We start from the raw sequence: 23,823 nt of genomic DNA on the forward strand, positions 1-23,823 counted from the left end.
TGGAAGTGTGAGCCATTAGTGCACAATAATCCTATTTTTTAAAGTAATTTTATTTGAATGTAGCCACACTTACGCATTGTGGATGTTTTTGAGGAAGGTTAACTACAGGGGAAGAAAATTGAAGCCATCTCTTTTGGTCTTTCCCAGGGGAATGCCCATGTATTTCCTCCCCTGTACCATTTCCAACCATTCTTCCTTGTGGTAAATCTATGGTCTGCAGCAATCCAAAGTAATTTTTAACAGGTGGTCATTAAAAATAAAAAAATTCCAGTATTGAGGATTGAACCCAGGGTTTGTGCTCTTCCAGTGTGCTAAATCCCCAGCTCTGAATTCTTTTTAGGATGTTTTCCTTAGTTTGAAAATTTAGCAAATCTGAACAGTTCGTAAGTCATCACTAGAATTACTACTGAAAGTGTCTTTGCAAAAATATAATTTGAAATTCTAGCTCCAATATCTCTGACCTTGTAATGAGATGGTTATAGATGTAATTAATTAAGGTCTACTGTGGATCTCTAAACCAATATGACCAGAATTCTTTTAAGAGAAATGACACAAAGGATGGCCAAATGTTTGATGCTTAAGGTTCTCGGAAGCTTGGAGAGGCAAGACAAAGACCTACAGAGACCTCAGGCAACATAGTCCTGTCACGACCTTGATTTTGGACTTTTAGCTTGCAGAACCTGAAAGAGTAAGTTTTGTTGCTTAATGCCATCTAAGTTATTACAGTAACCCCAGGAAATCATTAATACTACCTAAACTTGGCATACATTTAAGAATTCAGGAGAAAAATAGTTGTTTTCATTGCCTTTCATGAACTCCACACTGTCAGAGCTGGAGGTTCTATCAGCAGAAGGGTCATATACCTTGATTCCAGTCTTTGTGAGGTGCCTTCTGTGTACTTTATATGTATGCAGTATAAATGAAGTACTGTCAAATTTGAAATACTCTAGGTAGAGAGGACATTACTGATGTGTATTTTAGACTATTACATAATATATAATATATATAATCTATGGAATATGTATATATATTATACACATACTTTTAAAAATATACTTTTTCCTTTTGGTGAATAAATTTTTGTTGTTGTTGGTCATGGGGCTTGAACTCAGGAACTGGGTGCTGTCCTTGAGCTTTTGTTTAAGGCTAGCACTCGACTACTTTGAGCCACAGAGCCACTTACAGTGGGTAACTTGAGATAGGAGTTTCATGGACTTTCCTTCCCAGGCTGGCTTTGAGTCATGATCCTCAGATTTCATCCTCCTGAGTAGCTAGGATTATAGGAGTGAGCCATCAGTGCCTGGATCAGTATGAGGGTTGGAACTTAGGGCCTTGTACTTGCTTATAGATGGTGCCTCTACTATTTGCGTACTCCTCCAGCCCAGCTTTTTGCTTGAGCATAGCATATAGCATATAGTTAATTGGAGATGAAGTCTCATGGACTTTTCTGCTCAGTCTGGTTTCAAACTACAATTTGGATTTCAGCCTCCTGAATAGCTAGAATTACAATTGTGAGCCATATGCACCTGGTTACTTGTTTACTTTTTTTTGGGTCCAGTCATGGGGTCTGAACTCTGGACATGGGCACTGTCCCTCAGCTCTTCAGCTCAAGGCTAGCACTCTACCACTTAAGCCACAGTGCCACTTCCGGCTTTTTTCATTTTGCTTATGTGGTGCTGAGGAATCAAACCCTGGGCCTCATGCATGAAAGGCAAACGCTCTACCACTGAGCCACCTTCTCAGCCCATTTGTTTACTTTTGATTGGACTAGAATAACTGTTTTAAAATTCTATTAAGAACAGAGAGTAGGTCATGATGTTTTTAGTGCAACATAAATATTAATATTTTGTTTTAAGAGACATGCAAAACTTCTTATAATATCAACTGAAATGTACATAGCTGACACTTTTCTTTCCTATAACAGGAATTTCTTACCTAACGTTTTTGATTGGAGATTTTCACTAGTTAGCTGATTAAAAATTGATTCTGCTGCCAAACTGCCACTTTTCATTGCTGTGTGGGTACCTTTGATCTTGGGAACATTCATGAAACCAGGGCTACAACCAATTAGTAAACCACCAGGAAAGGTGAGTTTTGGAATAGACTGAAAGAAAAATTCAGAATACATACGTTAGCTTGAATTTGGCAAAACTGAACACTGACAAGCAAATCTTACAGAACTACAGGGAAAAGCTGAAAAATAAACGTAAAAATGAACACAACAAGGAAGGAATACAGCAAGTGCAGTCTTAGTCGTCCTCTAGGACTACTGTTTTTTTTCTGTTAAAGTTTTTCCTTTTCCTATTCCATGGGACTGATTTAAGGTTGAAGCATTAACATACTGTAAATTTAATGCTTTTATTTGTACAGATCTATGCCATATTTACAAATATTCTCTAATTTTGGTTTGCTTTTACATGTATTGTAGGAAAATACATGACTTATCAGGATTCTATATGTCCTTTTATTTTAGTTTCGTAGGTAGGAATGGAAACGTGATCTAACATGGCATTAGTACAAGATGCTTACCCCAAACAATGCATTTACTTTTTGTGCCAGTCCTGGGGTTTGAACTCAGGGCCTGAACACTATCTCTGAGCTTCTGTGCTCAAGGCTAGTGCTCTACCACTTGAGCCACTACTCTACTTCTGGCTTTCTGGTGGTTAACTTGACATCAGAGTTTCATGAACTTTCCTGCCTGGGCTTGCTTCAAACCAAGATCTTCAGATCTCAGCCTCCTGGGTAGCTAGGATGATAGGCATGAGCCTTTGGTAGCTGGCTTATTTATTTATTTATTTATTGGCACAGGAGACTGAAACTTAGAGCCTTGCATTTGCTAGGCAAGCCCTCTACTACTTGAGCCATACTCCTAGTCTTTTAATTAAGTTGAATTTACAAAATAAAATCTAAGACAGTTTCTTGGATCCCAATACACACTTGATTTTTTTAAAATCACAACATAAAAAAGGGTGGTGATATTTTTTGACTTAATCAATAAAAGCACATAGCCAATATTAAGGCTATATACTATGCTCAATGCTAGTGCTTTACCAATGAGCCAAAGCTATACTTCTGGCTTATTTGTTAGTTAACTGGAAGTAAGAACCTTATGTTTTCCTGGTTTTGAAACATGATCTTCAGACCAAAGCCTCCTGAGTAGTTAGGATTACAGGTGCCTGTACATATAACACTATAGTGCATGGGAAATTTTTTTTTTTTTTTTTTGGGTCCGGTCGTGGGGCCTGAACTTTGGGCCTGGGCGCTGTCCCTCAGCTCTTCAGCTCAAGGCTAGCACTCTACCACTTGAGCCACAGCGCCACTTCTGGCTTTTTTCTTATGTGGTGCTGAGGAATTGAACTCAGGGCCTCGAGCATGCAAGGCAAGTGCTCTACCACTGAGCCACCTTCCCAGCCCTGCATGGGAAATTTTATTCTGGTATGTAAAAGAAAGGAGAGAGCCAATGCAGAGTTGTTTTCATTCCATATTTTTTTCCCCCTAAAGTAACCATGAGGCTTTGCTGAGAAGGCTGGGGGATACTAAGGAGGTAAAAATTATAATGATGTGTATGTAGCTCAGAGGAGAGGGGCTAACAACAAACTTAGCATCAGCAAGCTGCTATAGAGGCACAATAAGGGCTCTGTTATTCCAAAATGGGTCCTTAAATCCTACTATAAATATTACAGCCCAAGTAAGTATTTAAGGTGAGGATGTTGCTTAGAAGTACAGCTTCTGCCTAGCAAGTAAGGCCCAGAGTTCAAACCCCTACCACAATAAAAATAAGCATAAAAAAAACCAGTGTATTTAAATTCTGGGTGGATCCTATTGCAGATGTTACCAGCAGCAGGAATCTGTTAGAGAACTGGGGACCAAGGAAAAGCTATATATAAAGTAAGACTGCAAGTAAATAGAAGCCTATCAGGTAAGGTCAGTTTTGGTATAAAGAAAAATATAGCATTTATTAGCTCAAAATAAATGTTTTAAATTATTGCCTTTATTATAATGAAAAAAAACCCTTACAATCTAATTAGCAGTAATTCCACAATAGAACTTAGGGACAGTGTCATTTAAAAGTTCTCTGATCATGTTGATAATATTGATTTTACTTATTTATTTTTATTCATATACTAATAAAGTACTTAAAGCTTCAATTTAAGGTTAAGTAATTTCCATAATTCCTATTATCTGTTATAGTTATAATAGGTTAAAAAAGAATTTCTAAAGCAGTACTAGATTATTAGAATGTTAGATGCAGAAGAATATCTTTATTTTGCATTGATTCCCTAAGCCAGGGAAATTAGTAACTTGCTTCAAATATTCTTTGGTTGAGAGCTGGGTTTTAAATCATCTCACTTGTCTGATACTATTTTTTTGGGGTGGGGGAGGGGTGGTTCTGGGGATTAAACTCCAGGGCCTGGGTAGTATCCCTGAGCTTTTTTGCCCAAATAACATTCCTAAAGATTTTATTTCAGTTAGCCACCTAGGTCTTACTTCATTGTTTAGTATATATTGACTATATTAAATACATTTGAGAAGATTTACTTTGAATCTAATATACTAATATAGGGCAATTAATAAAATCTTTACAGAGGCTAACACACTGGGTATTATTCATTAGTTGGGATGAATAATTTTTTTTTTTTTGGGGGGGTCCGGTTGTGGGGCCTGAACTCTGGGCCTGGGTGCTGTCCCTCAGCTCTTCAGCTCAAGGCTAGCACTCTACCACTTGAGCCACAGCACCACTTCCAGCTTTTTTTTTTTTTTTTTTTTTGCTTATGTGGTGCTGGGGAATCGAACCCAGGGCCTCATGCATTGCAAGGCAATCGCTCTACCACTGAGCCACCTTCCTAGCCCCGGGATGAATAATTTTTACTAAAAACTAAATTTGCTTTTGAGTTTCCTATTAGTGGTAATAAAGGGAAATATGAATTGCACAGATTTTATTATCTGATTAAAAAGAAACTGAAAGTCAAAAAGCCCATGAATTTTCCATAAGAGATCAATATAATTTTAAATAATTCATGGTATTAATTATTGTATCCATAGTTTTTTTTTTGTTGTTTTATTGTTGGTCATGGTTCTTTAACTCTGGGCCTAGGCACTGTCCCTGAGCTCTTCAGCTCAAGGTAAGCACTCTACCACTTGAGACACAGCACCACTTTCAGTTTTCAGGTGGTTAACTGGAGGTAAGAGTCTCACAGACTTTCCTGCTTAGGCTGGCTTTGAACTGTGATCCTCAGATCTTAGCCTCCTGAGTAGCTAGGATTACAGGTGTGAGCCACCGGTGCCCAGCTTGTCCATAGTTTTATTAAACGCATTTTATTTCTGTAACACAATTTTCTACTTTTTACTTAAGCTGATTTTAACTAATTTCTACTCTTTAATCAATTTAAAATTTATAACATGAAAATAATGACTAAAGCATTGGAATAGATACCTGAAAGCCACCTTCGTTGAGAGCCCTGGCTCCATAGGCAATCCTTTTTCCACCTTCCAATGTTGGCTGAATGCTGGGATGATGCTTCCACCTTTGGAACTCTCTAAATGGACTCAGGTATGGATTCTGATAGTCTAAACCAACCTTGAAATGTTTATATTTCAGTTTGACATATTTAATGTAATTAGCTATTTTAATTTCAAGTCAAGCTAAAATGTGAGCAGTATCAGAAAACACGTACATTAAATGAAGTTTTATATATAAAGTACTAGTGGAAATACATGCAAATTTAATAAATAACTATAAAATTTATGTAAAAAGGATAAACTAAAGGAACATGAATTTGAATCAGCAAAACTTAAATGTAGAGCAAATAGCAATTAATATGCTCTGGAAATCAAAGTTCAATTTAGAAAAATATCTGTAGATAACTTTCTCAGATTATGTTTCTACAAAAGTCATTAAAAAAAACTTGTAGCTTTCTATTCCTTGACCAATACCAACTATAGAAAAAAAAACTAGTAATTTATAGTATAATAATTCTAAGTCAAAAATAGAGAAAAGAGACATAAATTACATTTGGAAAAAAGTGAAAAAAAATATAGAGATTACATTTTATAAGACATTACGAAAGTCCTGAAATTAAAAGCCGTACCTTTTTCCTACTGATAAAGTTAATTCCTCAAAAGTGATGCACTGAAAACTTGACTGGATAGCAAGTGTTATGAATCAATAATGCCTAAATTTAACCATGTGTTATATACAAATATAATTCCAACACTAAAGTTGCCATCAATTGGAAAATGTAGAAACTCATTTTTTCCATTCTTTATGGTGTTCAAGATATAGTTTATTGGAAAATGTAAGTGGCTAAGAAAGAAGAAATAGATGTTGAGTTTTAGAAGTTATAGGTTGAAATCAAGTGCTAATTTCATTTTTAGTGATAGTATGCCATAGTGAAAATGGGACTTTGAAGTGACTCTTATCATTTAATGTGTATATTTGGAAGAGTTGTTTAACTCGTCTGGACTTCAGTTTCCTTACCAACCCATGATGAAGCAAACTTATACATCTTGTAAAGCTTCTAGCACCATGCTTAGAGTGTAGGTATTATTACTATAGGCATGTGTGTTTAAGTAGACTAATGTCTACAGTAGCCCTAAGCATATTGCATATAGATAAAACTGGAAAGTAAACTTTAACTAAAAAATCATTCAAAACCCCCCCACCCCCACTTTTTTTTTTTTTACAACACTGATAATCCTATAACTCTAGCAGAGTATTCCATGAGGTGTTATAACTTACCACAAAACCAAGAGCTACTAGAGGTTCACCTTCATTTAAATGATAAAGGAAAGAGCCTCCATATGTATGTCTGTCCAAAGGCCAACCAACAGTATGGTCTACTCTCCCAGGTTTCCACTTTTTTTCATCAATAATCCACAGCTAAAAACCAAAATCCAAAAAAACAAAACTGCTATATTATTAATTACAAGTGAAAAATAGTAATATGAGCATCGCAAGAAAATTACCTAATACATCAAAGAATTATTTCAACATGCAGCATGTTGAATTTGAGTAAAGAAATGAGTTAGAAGGTTATGAATCCTTTAAAAGACAGTTTCAAACTGCAAAGACTTTTGTGATATATAGGAAGCACTACTGAAAGGATGAGGGAAACTTCTGGGGTGCTGATATTCCACCCAATAGTGGTTACCAATGAATATGTTATAAATTAGCATGGCTGCAGACTTTAGGTCTGTTATTTTATAATACACATGTTATTTGTAATACAAGTTTATTCTTTCCTGTCTCTGCCTCCTTACAATAAAAACAAATTGTTCATTCTATTTTCAGAATGGTATGTTCAAAATTTCATACAATTTTCTTGTGAAATATCAAAAGGTTTGATGTGTATAATCTACCAAAATAAGCCCTTAGTCACAATATAGTGAATTTAGTTACATGTAAAATTTGAATCAGATTTAACCTATAAATAAATTTGTTTTTTCAGGGGAGAAGACAGTGGGGAGAAGACATGTTAGGCAAGTACTCTACAACTGAGCTATATCTCCAGTCCTAAAAAATTTTTCTTTCGTGTGTGTGTGTGTGTGTGTGTGTGTGTGTGCGCGCGCGCGCGCGCGTGTGCACGGCACGTGCACGCGCTTACACTGGGGCTTGAATTCAGGAACTGTACTCCAGCTTGCTGGTTAACTGGAAATAGGATTCTTTTTATTTTTATTTTTATTTTTTTTGGGTCTGGTCGTGGGGCCTGAACTCTGGGCCTGGGCGCTGTCCCTCAGCTCTTCAGCTCAAGGCTAGCACTCTACCACTTGAGCCACAGCGCCACTTCCGGCTTTTTAAAAATTCTGCTTATGTGGTGCTGAGGAATCAAACCTAGGGCCTCATGCATGCAAGGCAAGCACTCTACCACTGAGCCACCTTCCCAGCCTTGGAAATAGGATTCTTATAGACTTGTCTGCCAAGGCTGGCTTTGAACTGTGATCCTCAGATCTCAGACTCCTGAGTAGTTACCATTACAGGTGTGCACCATTGCACCAGGATATTGGCTTCTTTCTTCCTTTCTTTCCTTTCCTTTCCTTTTTTCCCCTTCTTCCCTCCCTTCCTTTCTCCCCCCCCCTCTTTCTTTCTTTCTGCCTCAGCCTCCAAAGTGTTGAGATTGTGAGTGTATATCAACACATCTGGCTTAAAATTATTACATAAAGGGTTATAGGTGTTGGTGGCTCAAGCACAAGTCAAGATCCTAGCAACCCAGGAGGCTGAGATCTGAAGGTCTTGGTTCGAAGCTAGTTTGGGCAGAAAAGTCCACATGACTCTATCTCCAATTATCCAACAACAACAGCAAAAGCTGTACTGAGAGCATAGCTCTAGACTGCCAGCTATAAGTGAAAAAGCTGAGTAAGAATTCAAGGTACAAAATTCAAACCCTGATACCAACACAAAGAAAGAAAACAAAAGGGTTAAAATTATAATTTTACATGCCTAAGAAGCTCGATTTTGGAAAACACACGAGAATGAATAAATTAAGAGGATATACAATATGTAACCTAATTAAATTTTAAATTGCAGATCAATATATCCTGACTGAGTATATATTATACAAATTAAATAATTTTCACATTGCAATTTTGAATAAACAACTCTTTGTAGCATGTAGCAAAGTCGAAATATTTTCAAGTTTAATGCTCATTTCAAGCAAAACTAGATAATACAATTGTAAAATACAAAATAATTTGGTTATTAATGTAACCTGGTCAGTAGTATTTTCTAGCCCCTTGAAAATTACTTCAAATATTTTAGTTGCAATGAGTATTTCATATTAAGGAAAAATGTAACCACAAAATTAAATCATTATTATAAGGTACATAATATAAATTAAGTTTCATTGTTTTCAAAATTAAAATTGTCAAACCAGAATACCTCCTTCAGTCCAATCCCATAGGTTTGGGGATCACAATTGGATCTCAAATCAAACTTCTTATACAGTTGCTTGGCTAGGTGTCCATGGCAACCCTCTGCAAAAATTGTGACTTTAGCATGAAGCTCTAGTCCCCTCTCAAATGTTGTCTGAAAAGCAAAACCAGGTTAAATGTGAACATTTGACAATTTATCATCATGTCCTGGTCAGTTTTAAGTTGAGTTATGATTCAAGTACATATAACTCACAATGAAACTCACTTTGTACAATTAATATATGATAATAAAGAGAAATAAAACTAAGAGTACTGTTGAAAATGGAACTTAATTTAAATTTTATCTCATGTCTTTATTAGAAGAAAAAATGATATTAAAAAAACTCTTTATTAGCTGGGTGCTGGTGGCTCAGGCCTATCATCCTACCTTCTCAGGAAGCTAAGACCTGGAGGAATGAGATTTGAAGCAAGCCTGGGAAGGAAAATCTGTGAGACTTTTTTTTTTTTTGTTTGTTGGTTATGGGGCTTGAATTCTTGGCTAGGGTGCTGTCCCTCAACAATTCAGCTCAAGGCCAGCGCTCTACCACTTGAGCCACAGGGCCACTTCCAGTTTTTCTGGTAGTTAATTGGAAATAAGAGTCTCAAGGACTTTCCTGCCCGGCCTGGCTTTGAACTGTGATCCTCAGATCTCAGCCTCTTGATTACAGGCGTGAGCCACTGGTGCCTGGCTAGACATATCTTTACATAACCACCAAAAAGCCTGAAGTGGAGGTTTAGCTCAAGTGGTAAATGTCAGTCTTGAGTGAAAAAGCCAAGTGAGAGAGAGGACCTGAGTTCAAAAGCCCTGTTATTGCCTCTCACCAAAATAAACAACCCTCCAAAACAAATGAAAATAAAGTGAAATGGCATTTTCTCACTGTTTCTGATTTTCTATATTGTATGAATCAAAAGTTTTCTTGGGAATCATGCCAGAAAATGTTTTTTAATAAAAAACTATAAAAATAATATGTATATCCATTATTACATTGATAGAATCACACTAAACATACTCTTCAGCTACTTGTTTTTTTTCACTTGAACTTTTCCCCTAGAGTTAAACTAAAAGCTACAATGAGAGTTAGACAAAAAGCAAAAAGCCTAGCACTCAGGAGGCTGAAGTTACTAAAACAACAACAACAACAACAACAACAACAACAAAGCAAACCCACAATAATCAGGAAGCCTCTTATAAAGTATGTCTTTTTTTTCTTAGAAAGCAAGAGAATTTTTGAGCTTTATTTTATCTTTAAAAATATTTTTATTAGCCAGGCACTGGTGGCTCATGCTAGCTACTCAGGAGACTGGGAACTGAGGATCACCTTTCAAAGCCAGCCCAGGCAGGAAAAGTCTGTGAGACTCCAATTAACCAGAAGTGGCACTGTGGCTCAAGTGGTAGAGCGCTCACCTTGAGCTGAAGAGCTCAGGGATAGTGCCCAGGTCCAGAGTTCAAGCCCCATGCATATAGTAGCTGAACAGAAGTTTTCATTGTGACCTTCTATATATGCTTACAATGTATCTTGATTAGATTCACCCTCCACCCCCTTCATCACTCTGCTTGATCCCCAGCAGCCCTTCTTAAAACAATTTCAACATTTCATTTTATGGATGTAAATAAAGTATTTTGACCATATTTAACCCTCCATTCACATTCCCTTCTCTAAATGGTATCACTTTCAGACAATTTGTTTTACATTCCTCTCAGTTTTAAAGTGTATATTAGTTGTTCAAAGGGGTTTCATTGTAGTATTTTACACAGAACAGATACAGTATTTCAATCAGATTAGCTCTCGTTCCCTCTTCTCTCACCTATTATTTGATAGCTTTCATTGTGTTTAGTTATAAAGCATATCTTTTATGTGTGTGTACTAGAGATTGAACTCAGGGCTGGGGGCACTGTCCTTAGCTCTCACTCAAGATTAGCACTCATTACTTATGCCACAGTTCCACTCTGGCTTTTTGCTGGTCAACTGCACATAAGATTCTCTTAGACTTTGCTGCCCCAGCTGGCTTTGAACCTCAATCCTCAGATCTCAACCTCTTGAGTAGCCAGGATTACAGGTGTGAGCCAACAGTGTCTGGAAGCATTATCTTTTTTGATTTTTTTATTCATAGCTGAATGCATGTGTGTACACAGGTAATAAAATAATAGGTTTACATTGACATGTGTCTCCTTTATAATTGTTTTCATATTATAAAGTGATTTGTCTAAAGCAATGTACAACAAACATTACCTTTTTTATTTTTTACTGATACTAGTGCTTGAACTTGGCATCCAGTGCTCTCACTCAGCTTTCTTACTCAAAGCTAGTTGGTGCTCTAGCATTTGAGACATGCCTCCAGTCCAATTAAAGCATTCATTTTTATTGCTTTAATAGAGTCCCCCAAGCTTTAAACCAAGTTTCAGTAGTTGAACCTTTATGTCGCTGCAGTGTTTGACTACTGTTTCTGTCAGTTCTGGGGCTTGAACTTAGGGCCTGACACTGTTGCTAAGCTTTTGTGCTCAAGACTAATACTCTACCACTCTAAAAGTGGTAAGCTGTGGCTTAACCACAGCTCCACTTCCAGTTTTCTGGTGGTTAATTGGAGATAAAAGTCTCAAGGACATTCCTGACCAGGGTGACTCTGAACCTTGATCCTCAGATATCCATCTTCTGAATAAGGAGTACAGGTGTGAGCCACCAGTGTTCAGCTATTTCTTTTTTAAGATTTGTTTTAATAAATGAGATCAAGCCCCAATACTGGCACAAAAAACAAACAAAAAAGGATCTTGGGTAGCAGATAGCTCACACCTATAAGCCTAGCTATTCAGGAGGCTGAGATCTGAGGAGTGCCGTTCAAAGCCAAACGGGGCAGGAAAGTCTGAGGGACTCTTTTTCTTTTTTGGTCGGTTGTGGGGCTTGAACTCTGGGCTTGGGCACTGTCTTTGCACTCTTTAGCTCAAGGCGAGCGCTCTACCACTTGAGCTACAGCACCACTTCTGGTTTTCTCGTGATTTATTGGAGATAAGAGTCTCATGGTCTTTCCTGCCCTGGCTGGCTTTGAACAGCACTCCTCAGATCTCAGCCTCCTGAGTAGGTAGGATTACAGGCATGAGCCACTGCCCCGTGAGACTCTTATCTCCAATAAACCACTAGAAAACCAGAAGTGGTGCTGTGGCTCAAGTGGTAGAGAACTAGCCTTAAGCTGAAGAGCTGAGAGACAGCAAGAGGCCAACCAAAAAAAAAAAAAGGATCTTGGCCAAGCTGGTCTCAAATTTTGAGGATTCAGTTGTTCTTCCTTCCTAAGCCCTGGACTACAGTAACCATGCCCAGCTTCCTTTATGCTTTTATATATGACTAAAAATCTATGTATTTATACATAAAAAAATCATAGAATGTAAGAAAATTTGCACAAAAGGAGAAAAATACTTAATAGTAAAATCTGTGTGTCTTGTTGCAACATTAAATAAGTTATTTATAAGTTACATTATTTATTTATTTTTATTTTTTTTGTTGGTCGTGGGGCTTGAACTCTGGGCTTGGGCGCTGTCCCTGGGCTCTTCAGCTCAAGGTGAGCACTCTACCGCTTGAGCCACAGTGCCACTTCTGATTTTCTAGTGGTTTATTGGAGATAAGAATCTCATGGACTTTCCTGCCCGGGCTGGCTTTGAACCCTGATTCTCAGATTTCAGCCTCCTGAGTAAGATTACAGGTGTGAGCCACCAGCACCAGCACAATATTTAATTTCATAAGTAGATTACCATAATGTAAAAAACAATAACCTTTATACATGAAAAATAATATTCTTTTGTTATTATGAAATAATCCTTGTTTGTAAACCTAGCTATACATCAGATCCTTAGGACTTGTAAAAAACAACTTGTTGGTCTCTATTGCAGGACATGGTGAGCCCCTAGATTTCAGATGATTCTGATGCAGTCAGTTAAAACAGTAGAAGGAGCCCTGAAAGGCAGGACTTACAAGCTTTGCCACTTGCTTTCTAACCTGGAAGTAGTGAGAACTAAGATCTGTGGGAGTAGACTGGACTTCTAAATTGGTTCAAGAGCAGCTGAAAAGAGAATAAACTATCAGTAAATACTGATACTGGGGTCCTAATAAATACCTGGCACTGTGCCAGGCATTACAGTAACCTTCTATGACCTCTGTCTGTCCTTAGTTTATAATGTAATTAGGAAGAGAATAAACGAACATAAATAGATAATGCATTGATCTTTATTTTGATTGTATTTCAGGTAAGCAAAATACTTCTTGTCTTTTCCAAGTAGCATTGACAGGTGAGAGCTCCATATTGTAGAGTGGCTTTCCTTTAATAAAAATTTTTTTTGGTGCCAGTACTGTAGCTTGAATTCAGGGCCTTGAGTTTTCTACATTTTAAATTCAGGGTTTCCATCTGTCTACTTTTGGAAGGAGAGGAATGCAACCAGTTTTACATACACCAAAATATTTTGGTCTGTTCAAATCAGGTCAAAGTCTATTAATATTTACTTACTGATAACAATGTAAATACTGTCCACAGGTGTGGAAATTATGGAGGTGGATACCCAGGTCACTGAACTGGCTGTAATAATGTAACAACTTATGAATTCTCTTATTAACTGAATGAAATAAAATCTTTGACATGTTTGTTTTTTATTTATATGACTCAAGTTTTATCTTTTAAAAAATATTCTTACAGGATGGAATAGAAGAAACCTTAGGTCTCCTTGGCACAGGCCGAAATTTTCTTAATAGAGACCCAGAAACACAACAAATCAAAGAAAGGTTGGACAAATGGGATTACTTGAAATTGCAGAGCTTCTGCACGGCAAAGGACATAGCTAGCAAGCTCAATAGAAAGCCCACGGGTTGGGAGAAGATCTTCACTAGCCATACAACGGACAAGGGTCTCATATCTAAAATATACCTGGAACTCAAAAATTTAAATCCCCCAACAACAAATCTTTAAAGAAACAACTGCCCAATAAATAAAAGTGGGCTAAAGACTTAAAAGAAAAACTTCTCTGAAGAGGAAAGAAGGATGGCCAATAGACACATGAAGAAATGCTCAACCTCTCTAGCCATAAAAGAAATGCAAATCAAAACAACACTGAGATACCACCTCACTCCAGTTAGAATGGCTGTAACCAAGAACTCTAATAACAACAGATTCTGGAGGGGATGTGGACAGAAGGGAACCTTACTGCATTGTTGGTGGGAATGTAAACTTGTTCAACCCCTTTGGAAAGCAGTATGGAGGTTCCTCAAAAGACTTCACATAGAACTCCCCTATGACCCAGCAATCCCACTTTTGGGCATTTACCCAAATGATCACAAACAAGACCACACTAAAGCTACCAGCACGACTATGTTTATTGCAGCATTATTTACCAAAGGTAAGATATGGAACCAACCCAGATGCCCCTCAGCAGATGAATGGATCAAGAAAATGTGGTATATATACACAATGGAATTCTATGTCTCCTTGAAAAAGAATGACATTGCCCCATTTGTTAGGAAATGGAAAGACTTGGAAAAAATTATATGAAGTGAAGTAAGCCAGGCCCAAAGAAACTTAGGTCCCATGGTTTCCCTTATTTGCAATAACTAGTATATGTCTGAGTCAAGCAGAAAAGGTCAGATAAGGTAATATTAGGGAAATGAACCCTAAGATCTGAATTCAAATGTTTTTTTTCATGCGATTGTTTCTAACATATTTATAAGATTATTTCTTTGTTGCTTTGTATGTCCCTCCCCCACGATATAACCCCTGCTTTCACTGTATTTGATGTTATAATTTGTGGAGGGGAAGGGAAAAAACAAATTGTTTAAATAGAGTTACAGGTTGACCCATTGCAACAATGAGATGTACAAGTCGTTATGTCGTAAAATGAACTTTACAACTTTGGTGGGAGGGGGCAGAGGGGAAGGAGGACTCAGTAGGGGAGGGGTTGGGGGGAGGAGGATGGGAAGGGGAAACAAAGGAAAGGAAGGAAACAAAGGGGAAACAATGCTTGATAAGAAATGTATTCACTATCTTGCCCTTGTAATTATAACCCCTCTGTACAGTATTTTCACAATAAAAAAAAATTTAAAAATATTCTTAGGTTGAAGAGCCCATGGCTCACCCCTGCAATTCTAGCCACTGAGGAGGCTGAGATCTGAGGATCATGGTTAAAAGTTAATTCAGGCAGGAAAGTCCCTGAGATTCTTTTCTCTAATAAACTACTAAAAAAAAGCCAGAAGTGGAGCTGTGCCTCAATTGGTAGAACTCTAGCCTTGAGCAAAGGAAGTTCAGGGTCAACCTACAGGCTCTAAATTCTAGCCCCAAGACCAGCGCCCACATGCGAGCACAGGCATGCACACATGTACACACAAACACAAATCTGTTATATGTCATAACATCCATTTTTTTTTTTGTTTTTATGCCACTCCTGGGGCCTGAACTCTGGGCCTGAGCACTATCCCTCAGCTCTTTAGCTCAAGGCTAGCGCTCTACCACGAGCCACAGCACCACTTCTGGCTTTTTCTGCTTATATGGTGCTGAGGAATCGAACTCAGGGCCTTATGCACGTGAGGCAAGCACTCTACCACTGAGCCACCTTCTGAGCCCTAACATCCATTTCTTGCATGGGGAACAGGGAAATGGTTCTCTCTTTTTCCTTTTCTCCCTACTTTAACCCTGTTAAATTAAAATCCTTGCTAAAAAAGAGTGTCATAGTTTCTATATTCAACAAAATAATAAAAATACATATTAATGTATTTTAAACCCCACATACTTAATGGCCAGATTATCACAAAGCCTAAATTATTGAGTTTGAGTTGTTTCTTTTTTACTGGTCAGTTTTTTAAGCACATAACTATTAGGTTTACCTTTGGTGCACCATCCTTTTGTATGCCTACATCATTAGTAGCAATTCCCTTTACACTACCATCTTCATGAAACAGGACCTAAAAACAATAAAAACAAATTTATTGCCTCTTCAGGATTCATACTAAGCATGAAAAGAAACAGTCCTGGATTTCTTAGAAAATGAACATATTCTTTAAATTTACAGAAATAAATCTTTGAAATATTTAAAAGATACATGTTTTTATGCTATTCCCTTCCACATAATAAAAGAACAACTCAAAGAGAAGGAAATGAAATTAATGCCACAACTTTGATGAGAAGGAAAAGATGAGACTATTAAGAGAGATCACTAAAAAAACCTGGCAAAATGAGGTAAAAAGTTTACTTTAGTAAAGATGCTGAAATCAAGGCCAGAAAATCTCAATAAAACTTATGTCTCAAATGCATTAACATTCCTTATCCAAATAAAAAGACAAAAGAGAAAACAAAACAGAAGCTAAAGATAGTCTAGTGGATTTTACGTTTGGAGCAAGGCGAAGGCGGAAAATATGTCATATTCTTTTTTTTATTATAAAGATACTGTACAGAGGGGTCACAGTTACAGGAATAAGGTAGTGAGTACATTGTTATCCCCTCCTTTGTTTCCCTTACCATTCCTTCCCTCCCCACTTCCTCAACTCCTCCCTGCCCCCTAAGTTGTAAAGTTTGTTTTCAACAGTGTCTTGTATATCTCATTATTTCAATGGGTCAACCTGTATCCTTGTTTTAGCATTTTGTTATTTCCCTTCCCCTCCCCAAACTAGAAAGATGTATACACAAGATTCAGGGCACCAGTATCAAATACAGTTACAACAGGGGTTATACCATAGGAGGAAGAACATATAAAAGAAACAAAAAAAAAATCACTTAGTGCATTAAAAACAACAGCAACAAAGAAAAAAACCTCGTGTCCATATCTTGGGGTTCATTTTGCTTAGCTCCTCTTATATGGTCATATGTACATAGATTTAGACCTTTTCTATTTGTCTGGTAAGATTATCCTAGACATAGACTAGTTATTGCAAATAAGGGAAACCATGGGACCTATGTTTGGGTCTGGCTATGTTTGAGTCTGGCTTACTTCACTTAATATAATTTTTTGTAAGTCTTTCCAGTTCCTAACAAATGGGGCAATGTCATTCTTTCTGATGGAGGCATAGAATTCCATTGTGTGTATGTGTGTGTGTGTGTGTGTGTGTATCACATTTTCTAGATCCATTCATCTACTGAGGGGCATCTGGGTTCCATATTTTAGCTATGGTGTACAATGCTGTGAAAAACAGTTGTGCTGGTAGCTTTAGTGTGGTCTTGTTTGTGATCGTTTGGGTAAATGTCCAGGAATGGGATTGCTGAGTTGTAGGGAAGCTCTATGTGGAGTCTTTTGAGGAACCTCCATACTGCTTTCCAGAGGGACTGAGTAAGTTTACATTCCCACCAACAATGCAGTAAGGTTCCTTTTGGCCACATCTCCAGCATCTGTTGTTATTAGATTTCTTTCTTTTTTTTTTTTTTGGTCAGTCATGGGCATGAACTCTGGGCCTGGGCGCTGTCCCTTAGCTCTTCAGCTCAAGTGCTCTACCACTTGAGCCACAACACCACTCCCAGCCTTTTCTGTTTATGTGGTGCTGAGGAATCGAACCCAGGGCCTCATGCATGCCAGGCAAGCACTCTACCTCTGGGCCACCTTCCCAGCCCATAGATTTCTTGATTATACCTGTTCTAACTTGGGTGATGTGGGATTTCAATGTTGTTTTGATTTACATTTCTTTTATGGCTAGAGAAGTTGAGCATTTCTTCATGTGTCTATTGGCCATTCTTATTTCCTCTTCAGAGAAGTCTCTCTTTAAGTCTTTAGCCTACTTATTAATGGGGTGGTTATTTCTTTGAGGATTTGTTGTTGGGGGGTTTAATTTTTTGAGTTCTAAGTAAGATGACCAACTATACTACTCTTTAACCTTTATTTCTGTTCATGTATAAAAATTTTTGGGGGGGGATAGAAATGTATGAAATATACACTGGAATGACATGACAAGGAGCAGAAGACTGAAAAGGTAAAATAGGGTAAACAGCAATGAATATGGAATAAAAGAGAGCCGGAGTCTGGATCAAGGTACTAAACAAACACACAAACTGACCCAAAGATCAATCTGATTTGCTCAGACCACATTGATGATGATCATTAAGGAGTTGAGGAAAAGATGAGAGGTAGAAGAGACTGTACATACATTCAGATAATGAAAATAAGGGGTCCTGCAAATTACCTACCTGTGACTTTTGACACTGATCCGAGTCAAGAATGTTTAACAAGGAGCAATGCGAAATCCCACACTGGGGTCCAAAAACCCAAGTGCTTATGTATGGGCTGGGAAAACAGAAATTTGTAGCAAAAAGTACAATACAGGGACATTTATGTTTTATTTCAATTAACAAATTTAAATTTTAAATTTTCCCTGATGCCAAAGACATAGAAGAAAGAACTGCTTTGTACACCTCACTTTTCTTTCAGTACTTCCTCTGCCCAACTATGGCAAATTCTTTGTTTTTCTGAGATACATGTAGACTTTAAAAAAGCTAAATAAAGCACATGCGTTTTGCAACCCAGGAAGATCTCTTTGAAGCAATCACTCTGGTATAAACAAAGAGGATGCTGTCACCCTGTTTTGTAGAAGTTTGGACTAGTTGTTGACTTCAAGTTGTAATTTGCAGCTTATCAAAGAGCACAACTTTTATTTCTCTTTTGTGTAGTGACAATTAGCATATATGTAATAGACTGTACCTGCCTGGCTACTAAAAGAACTAATCTTCATTCTTGGCCTGTGACATTCATTGGAGTCTTGATTTAATGCTTATTTAGTAATAAATCTTCATTCTTTTTCTTCTTGCAATTTATGGAAAGGATTCTCCTGAGTTGGCAGTAGATTTCATATATTATCTTTCTAGGCCAACATGTTATTAGAGGGAACTAATGAAATAAATTCCTAGGATAAAGAGGACAATAGTTCTGTTTCACACCAAGCTTGAAGTAGTACATTCATTATAAGTACCACTTTATAAAAGGAATTGAAAAGGAACATGTTCAAAAGAGGACAACAATACTGATGAAACTCAAATTATATACCATCATGGTTGAAAGAAATGAGAAAATTTTGCCCAAGAAAACAAAACTCCACGGTAAAGGTGGGAAGGAGAAAGCAGAACATAACTCAAACTGGAAACTGTCTTTGGAAGAGGGCACAGATTCCTTTTGTATAATATAAAACAGTAGGCAATTTCCATTCAATATAAGGAAAATATTACCACAGATAATTTTTCTATTCCTTAGGGTACTTTCATAAGGCACAAAATCACTTGATGGGGTACAAGTACTCCTTGGATTATATTTCTTTTAAGGTTCTTCCTAATTTTGCAATTGTATAACCCTAAGCCTTAAAAAAATTTTTTTTTATTCTGTAAAATTCTTGTTTTAATTTACTGAAATGAGCTCCCCCCCCACAAAAGGGCAGGTACTACCTGACTTATGTAACTGTACCTTCTCTGTACATCACCTTTAAAAAAACAATAAAAACAAAAAAATTGTTTTATTTAAAAAAGAAATTACTTCTTACAAATACTAAAGACAAAACAAAACTATACAGACCTCAGAAGCAGCATAACCAGGGTAGACTTCAACACCAAGAGCTTCTGCTTGTTCTCCCATCCAGCTTACTAAATGTCCCAAGCGTACAATATAATTGCCATGATTGTTCATTGGAAGTCCTAAAAACATAGACTTAATTTGTTATGTATAATTTTTCACAAAACATTTCAAAAACCATTAAATTAATTTGTATCTATGTGCATTTTTGCACAAATGTACAGGTTATATTGATGGTTATAACTTCAACCTATTTTTTGTTTCGATTTAAAGCTCTAGTTTGTTAAATTAAAAAAAAATTAAGCACTAAAACAAGTTACTGGATAGCTTAGAATACTATCATATTTCTAGGCTGAAAGACAAAAGTTTCCAGTTGTGCTTTTCTGTCAGGTAACTATATTTTGGGGTAAATCCTTCAGATCACTGAACTTCAGTTTTCTCAACAGTAAAGGTGAAGAGTTCTTCATTAAAATATGCAGTTGCTTCCAGCTGTGGAATTCTATGGGTCTCTGAATATTTATCTGGAAGAATTTATTTAATATTTAATATTTATTTAATTTATTTAATATTTAATATTTAATATTTAATATTTACCTGGAAGAATTGGCACAGGAATTCTGTATTTCTCTGTTAAAATTCCAAATCTGTCTTCTGTTACAGGAGTATTAAGTGGAGCCTTGAAATGAAAGAAACAATTTTAGCTTATATCTTTAAGGGAAATATAAATTAAAAAACACAAAAGGAGACAAAAGGGAAAACAAATTCCCCTCTTCATTTTTTGAAAATCTTGTAACTGAAATATCTTCTCTGTGTCTTTTGAGATGAATGGCAATCTTTAAAAAAGCTAAATAAGACCACTGCCAGTTTTATCTTAAGAATCTATTTCTTGGGGTCCTCAAAACATAGAACCTCATATCTACCTGTTTGTGAGAGTTTAGACTACAGGGTTAGCTTAAAGTCTGAAGTTCTGCTGGTTGAAAAAATTAGAGAATTTTTATTTTTCCTTTATATTATTAATAAATCCTAATTTTTTTTTTTTTTTTGCCAGTTCTAGGGTTTGATTGATTGAACTCAGGGCCTGGGCACTGTCCCTGAGCTTTTGTGCTCAAGGCTACCACGTTGAGCCATAACTCCATTTCTAGCTTTTTGGTGGTTAACTGGCGATAAAGACTAGTTGTGAACCATACTCCTCAGATCTCAGTCTCCTGAGTTGCTGGGATTACAGATGTGAGCCACTGATGCTTAACTTATAAAATCTGTTTTTTTTAAAAAGATCCCCCTAGGCTGGAAAGTTGGCTTAGTGGTAGAGTGCTTGCCTTGGATGCATGAAGCCTTGGGTTGGATTCCTCAGCACCACATAAGCAGAAAAAAGCCGGAAGTGGTGCTGTGGCTCAAGTGGTAGAGCGCTAGCCTTGAGCTGAAGAGCTGAGGGACAGCGCCCAGCCCAGAGTTGAGGCCCACGACCAGACCCGCCCCCCCCCCCGAAAAGAAAAAAGATGAACTAGAACATGTAAACTTAACGAAACCTACAACACAATAAAATTTAAGGCCGAGAGAAAAAAAGTGCTGTACAATTTTGAAGCACCAATATTTAGAGACCCTTTACAAGATCATGCTTTTCATAAATCCAGTACATAATTATGACATATAGAATTATATAAAAGTACAAGTTAATACCTTTAAGTACAAATCTGATGTCAGAACTTGTATTTTAAAATTATATTTATATTTATATATATGTGTATTTACACATACACATACACACTACACACACCTTACTTGAAAAGCATTTTCTGTATCCCAAAAATCTGCAAATAGATACTGTAAAGATGAGACTTTGCATAAGAAAGAGCTTTTCATACCCCTTTCTCCTTCCAGTCTGGGAAGAGCTCTTTAAAAGCACCTGGGTCTAGGCAAGCCCCTGAGAGTGTATGAGCTCCTATTTGAGCAGCTTTTTCCACCAGACACACGCGGATGTCCTTTTCATGTTCAGCAGCCAACTGCTTTAGACGAATAGCTGCTGAGAGCCCCGCAGGGCCTGCTCCAACTATCACCACATCTGCTTCCTCTGCAAATCTTTCCATATTCACTCCTGAGAGGTAAAATTTAAAAAAGATGAAAATTCTGGGGTTAATATGATACGATAAACCTATGATAAATTACATGCTGGTTTAGAATGCTTTACTATGTTTTGTTATTATTTACTTTTGTGTTGATACTGGCACAAAAATACTGGGGCTTGAACTCAGGGCCTGGGCACTGTACCTTAAGTTTTTTCACTACTTGACTTATAGCTCAACTTCTAGCTTTTCAAGGGTTAACTGGAGATAAAGGTCTCATGGACTTTTCTGCCTGGGCTGATTATGAACTGTGATCCTCAGATCTCAGCACCCTCAGTATCTTTGTTATTTTAGAGTATACACTATGCTGTAAGTGTGATTTATAGATGTTTCTCTGTGCTTTTCATAATAATTCTATTTTTATTATTGTATTAGTTTAATGTTCTCTTAGATTCTGTTTTCCATAAATCAACTTTTTAGCTTCAAAATTCATTATTATAAATTTAGCAAGTATCTACTTAACTAAATAGAAAGAGTTAATAAGTTTGGTAAAGTCATAAATATTATTAGGTATTTTAAAACTATCATAAAAATTAAATCACCATCCACAAAAGGATATAAAAGATCTAGAAAAATCTCAATATTATTGTACTTACCTTCCCATCGCTTGTCCTTATCCCGGGGATATATAGTATAGTGGGTAGTAATCTGAGGTACAATGGAAGTTGAAGACCATCTTGTAGCACACACAGGCAGATAACTTTTGTTAAATTTTAAGGCATGGAAGCAATGATATGCTGCATAAAAATTATGAAATTATAAGGATAGGATAATATAACAAAAGCTGCTCAGAAACAGAATATGATGAATATGCCATTTTAAATTAAAGACATGGTGAAATAAATAGAAAACTATTTACAAGAAAGTATACACTCACTGTTCCTGTGTGAAAACCTTTCATCATTTTTTTGTTTAACCTGGTGCTGGTCCTGAGGCTTGAATTTAGAGCCTAGGTGTTATCCCTGAGCTTTTTTGCTCAAGGGTAGCACTTTTAGCTTTTTTTTTTTTTTTGGTGCTAAATCAGAGCTAATAGTCTCATGGATTTTCTTGCCTAAGCTTGCTTTGAACCTCAATCATCAGATCTCAGCCCCATGAGTAGCTAGGATTATAGGCATGAGCCACTGGTATCCAGCTCATCACTGATTTTGATAAAGTCACCATTCCAAAGAATGATGACATATCCATAAAATCTTTTATTTTTTTTTCCCCACTGAGTATGGGCTCATTAACTATTTTCAAACAAGTGGAGTATTAAAAAATGTAAATTGTACAGTAAATATGGCAGAGGCCATTTTAACCAAGTGACCAACAGTATTTACTTATTTCTTTCTTGTTTTACAGTACTATGATTTGAACTCAGGGCTTCAAGATTGCTAGATAGGTGTTCTATCACTTGATCCAGAGTCTCCTTTCCCTGCCTCAAGCTTATGACCAACTTTAAATATCATCAGCAAGGGATATTGCTATCACATATTCCCTGAAAAGATGCAATGAATGGAATTCTTCATCTCTGTGTTATACATCTTCAAACATCTTTAAATCTTAGTCTAATGAGAACTAAGATGGACAGTCATTCTACAAAATGCCTGATAAGTATGTGGCAAAAGTGTCAAGATCATGAAAGACAAGAAAAGAGAGAGGAGCTGTCACATTGATATAGATTTAAGGAGATATGTGTAGTCAAAGCAATTCAGTACTCTGGACAAGATCCTAAAGTAAAAAAAGGAAATCTGAATACAGTCTGTAATTAGATAAATGCATTTAATAAATGTTAATTTCTTAGTTTTGATAGTTATACTAAAGCTTGCAAAAAATACATGGGAGCTCTATATTATTTTTGCAACTCATCTTTCAGTCAAATTATTTCAAAATAGAAAAGTTGAAAAAAGATCATGATATCAAATTAACTCAAAAAGATCAAAGACTGAAAAAGAAGAGCTAAAGTTACAAAACTCTTAGGAAAAAATGTGCATATACATCTTGTGACTGCAAGTTAAGCATTTTTTTAATATAATCAAAATTATAAAAAAATCTGGTACCTCATTTATGTTTCAAATGATGCCATTAAACCAAGTTAAAATATAACCTATAAGCAGTGGGCAAATGGCTCACGCCTGTAATCCTAGCTACTCAGGAGATCTGAAGCCTGCCCAGGCAGAGAAGTCCCTAAGAGACTCATCTCCAATAAACTACTCAAAAAACTCAGAAGTGGTGCTGTGGCTCAAGTGGTAGAGCACTAGCCTTGAGCATAAAGAGGCTCAGGGTGAGTACTCAGGCCCTGAGTTCAAGCCCAGG

General features: G+C 36.8%; 1 protein-coding gene across 1 annotated transcript in view; it reads right to left on the reverse strand.

The window, feature by feature from the left end:
- Positions 1–23,823, reverse strand: part of Etfdh (electron transfer flavoprotein dehydrogenase) — a 31,593-nt gene that overhangs the window by 5,172 nt on the left and 2,598 nt on the right. Inside the window, exons 2-10 of the mRNA XM_070012904.1 lie at positions 22,125–22,265; positions 21,271–21,500; positions 20,003–20,084; positions 19,412–19,530; positions 15,756–15,833; positions 8,876–9,022; positions 6,740–6,880; positions 5,435–5,578; positions 1,936–2,104 (exon numbers count right to left, since the gene is read on the reverse strand). Of these exons, the coding sequence (XP_069869005.1) occupies positions 1,936–2,104; positions 5,435–5,578; positions 6,740–6,880; positions 8,876–9,022; positions 15,756–15,833; positions 19,412–19,530; positions 20,003–20,084; positions 21,271–21,500; positions 22,125–22,265 (1,251 nt within the window). The remainder of the gene's footprint in view (positions 1–1,935; positions 2,105–5,434; positions 5,579–6,739; positions 6,881–8,875; positions 9,023–15,755; positions 15,834–19,411; positions 19,531–20,002; positions 20,085–21,270; positions 21,501–22,124; positions 22,266–23,823) is intronic.

Source organism: Dipodomys merriami, unplaced genomic scaffold (assembly GCF_024711535.1).
Source record: "Dipodomys merriami isolate MVZ:Mamm:240054 unplaced genomic scaffold, mDipMer1.0.p SCAF_9, whole genome shotgun sequence".
Classification (NCBI taxonomy): domain Eukaryota; kingdom Metazoa; phylum Chordata; class Mammalia; order Rodentia; family Heteromyidae; genus Dipodomys; species Dipodomys merriami.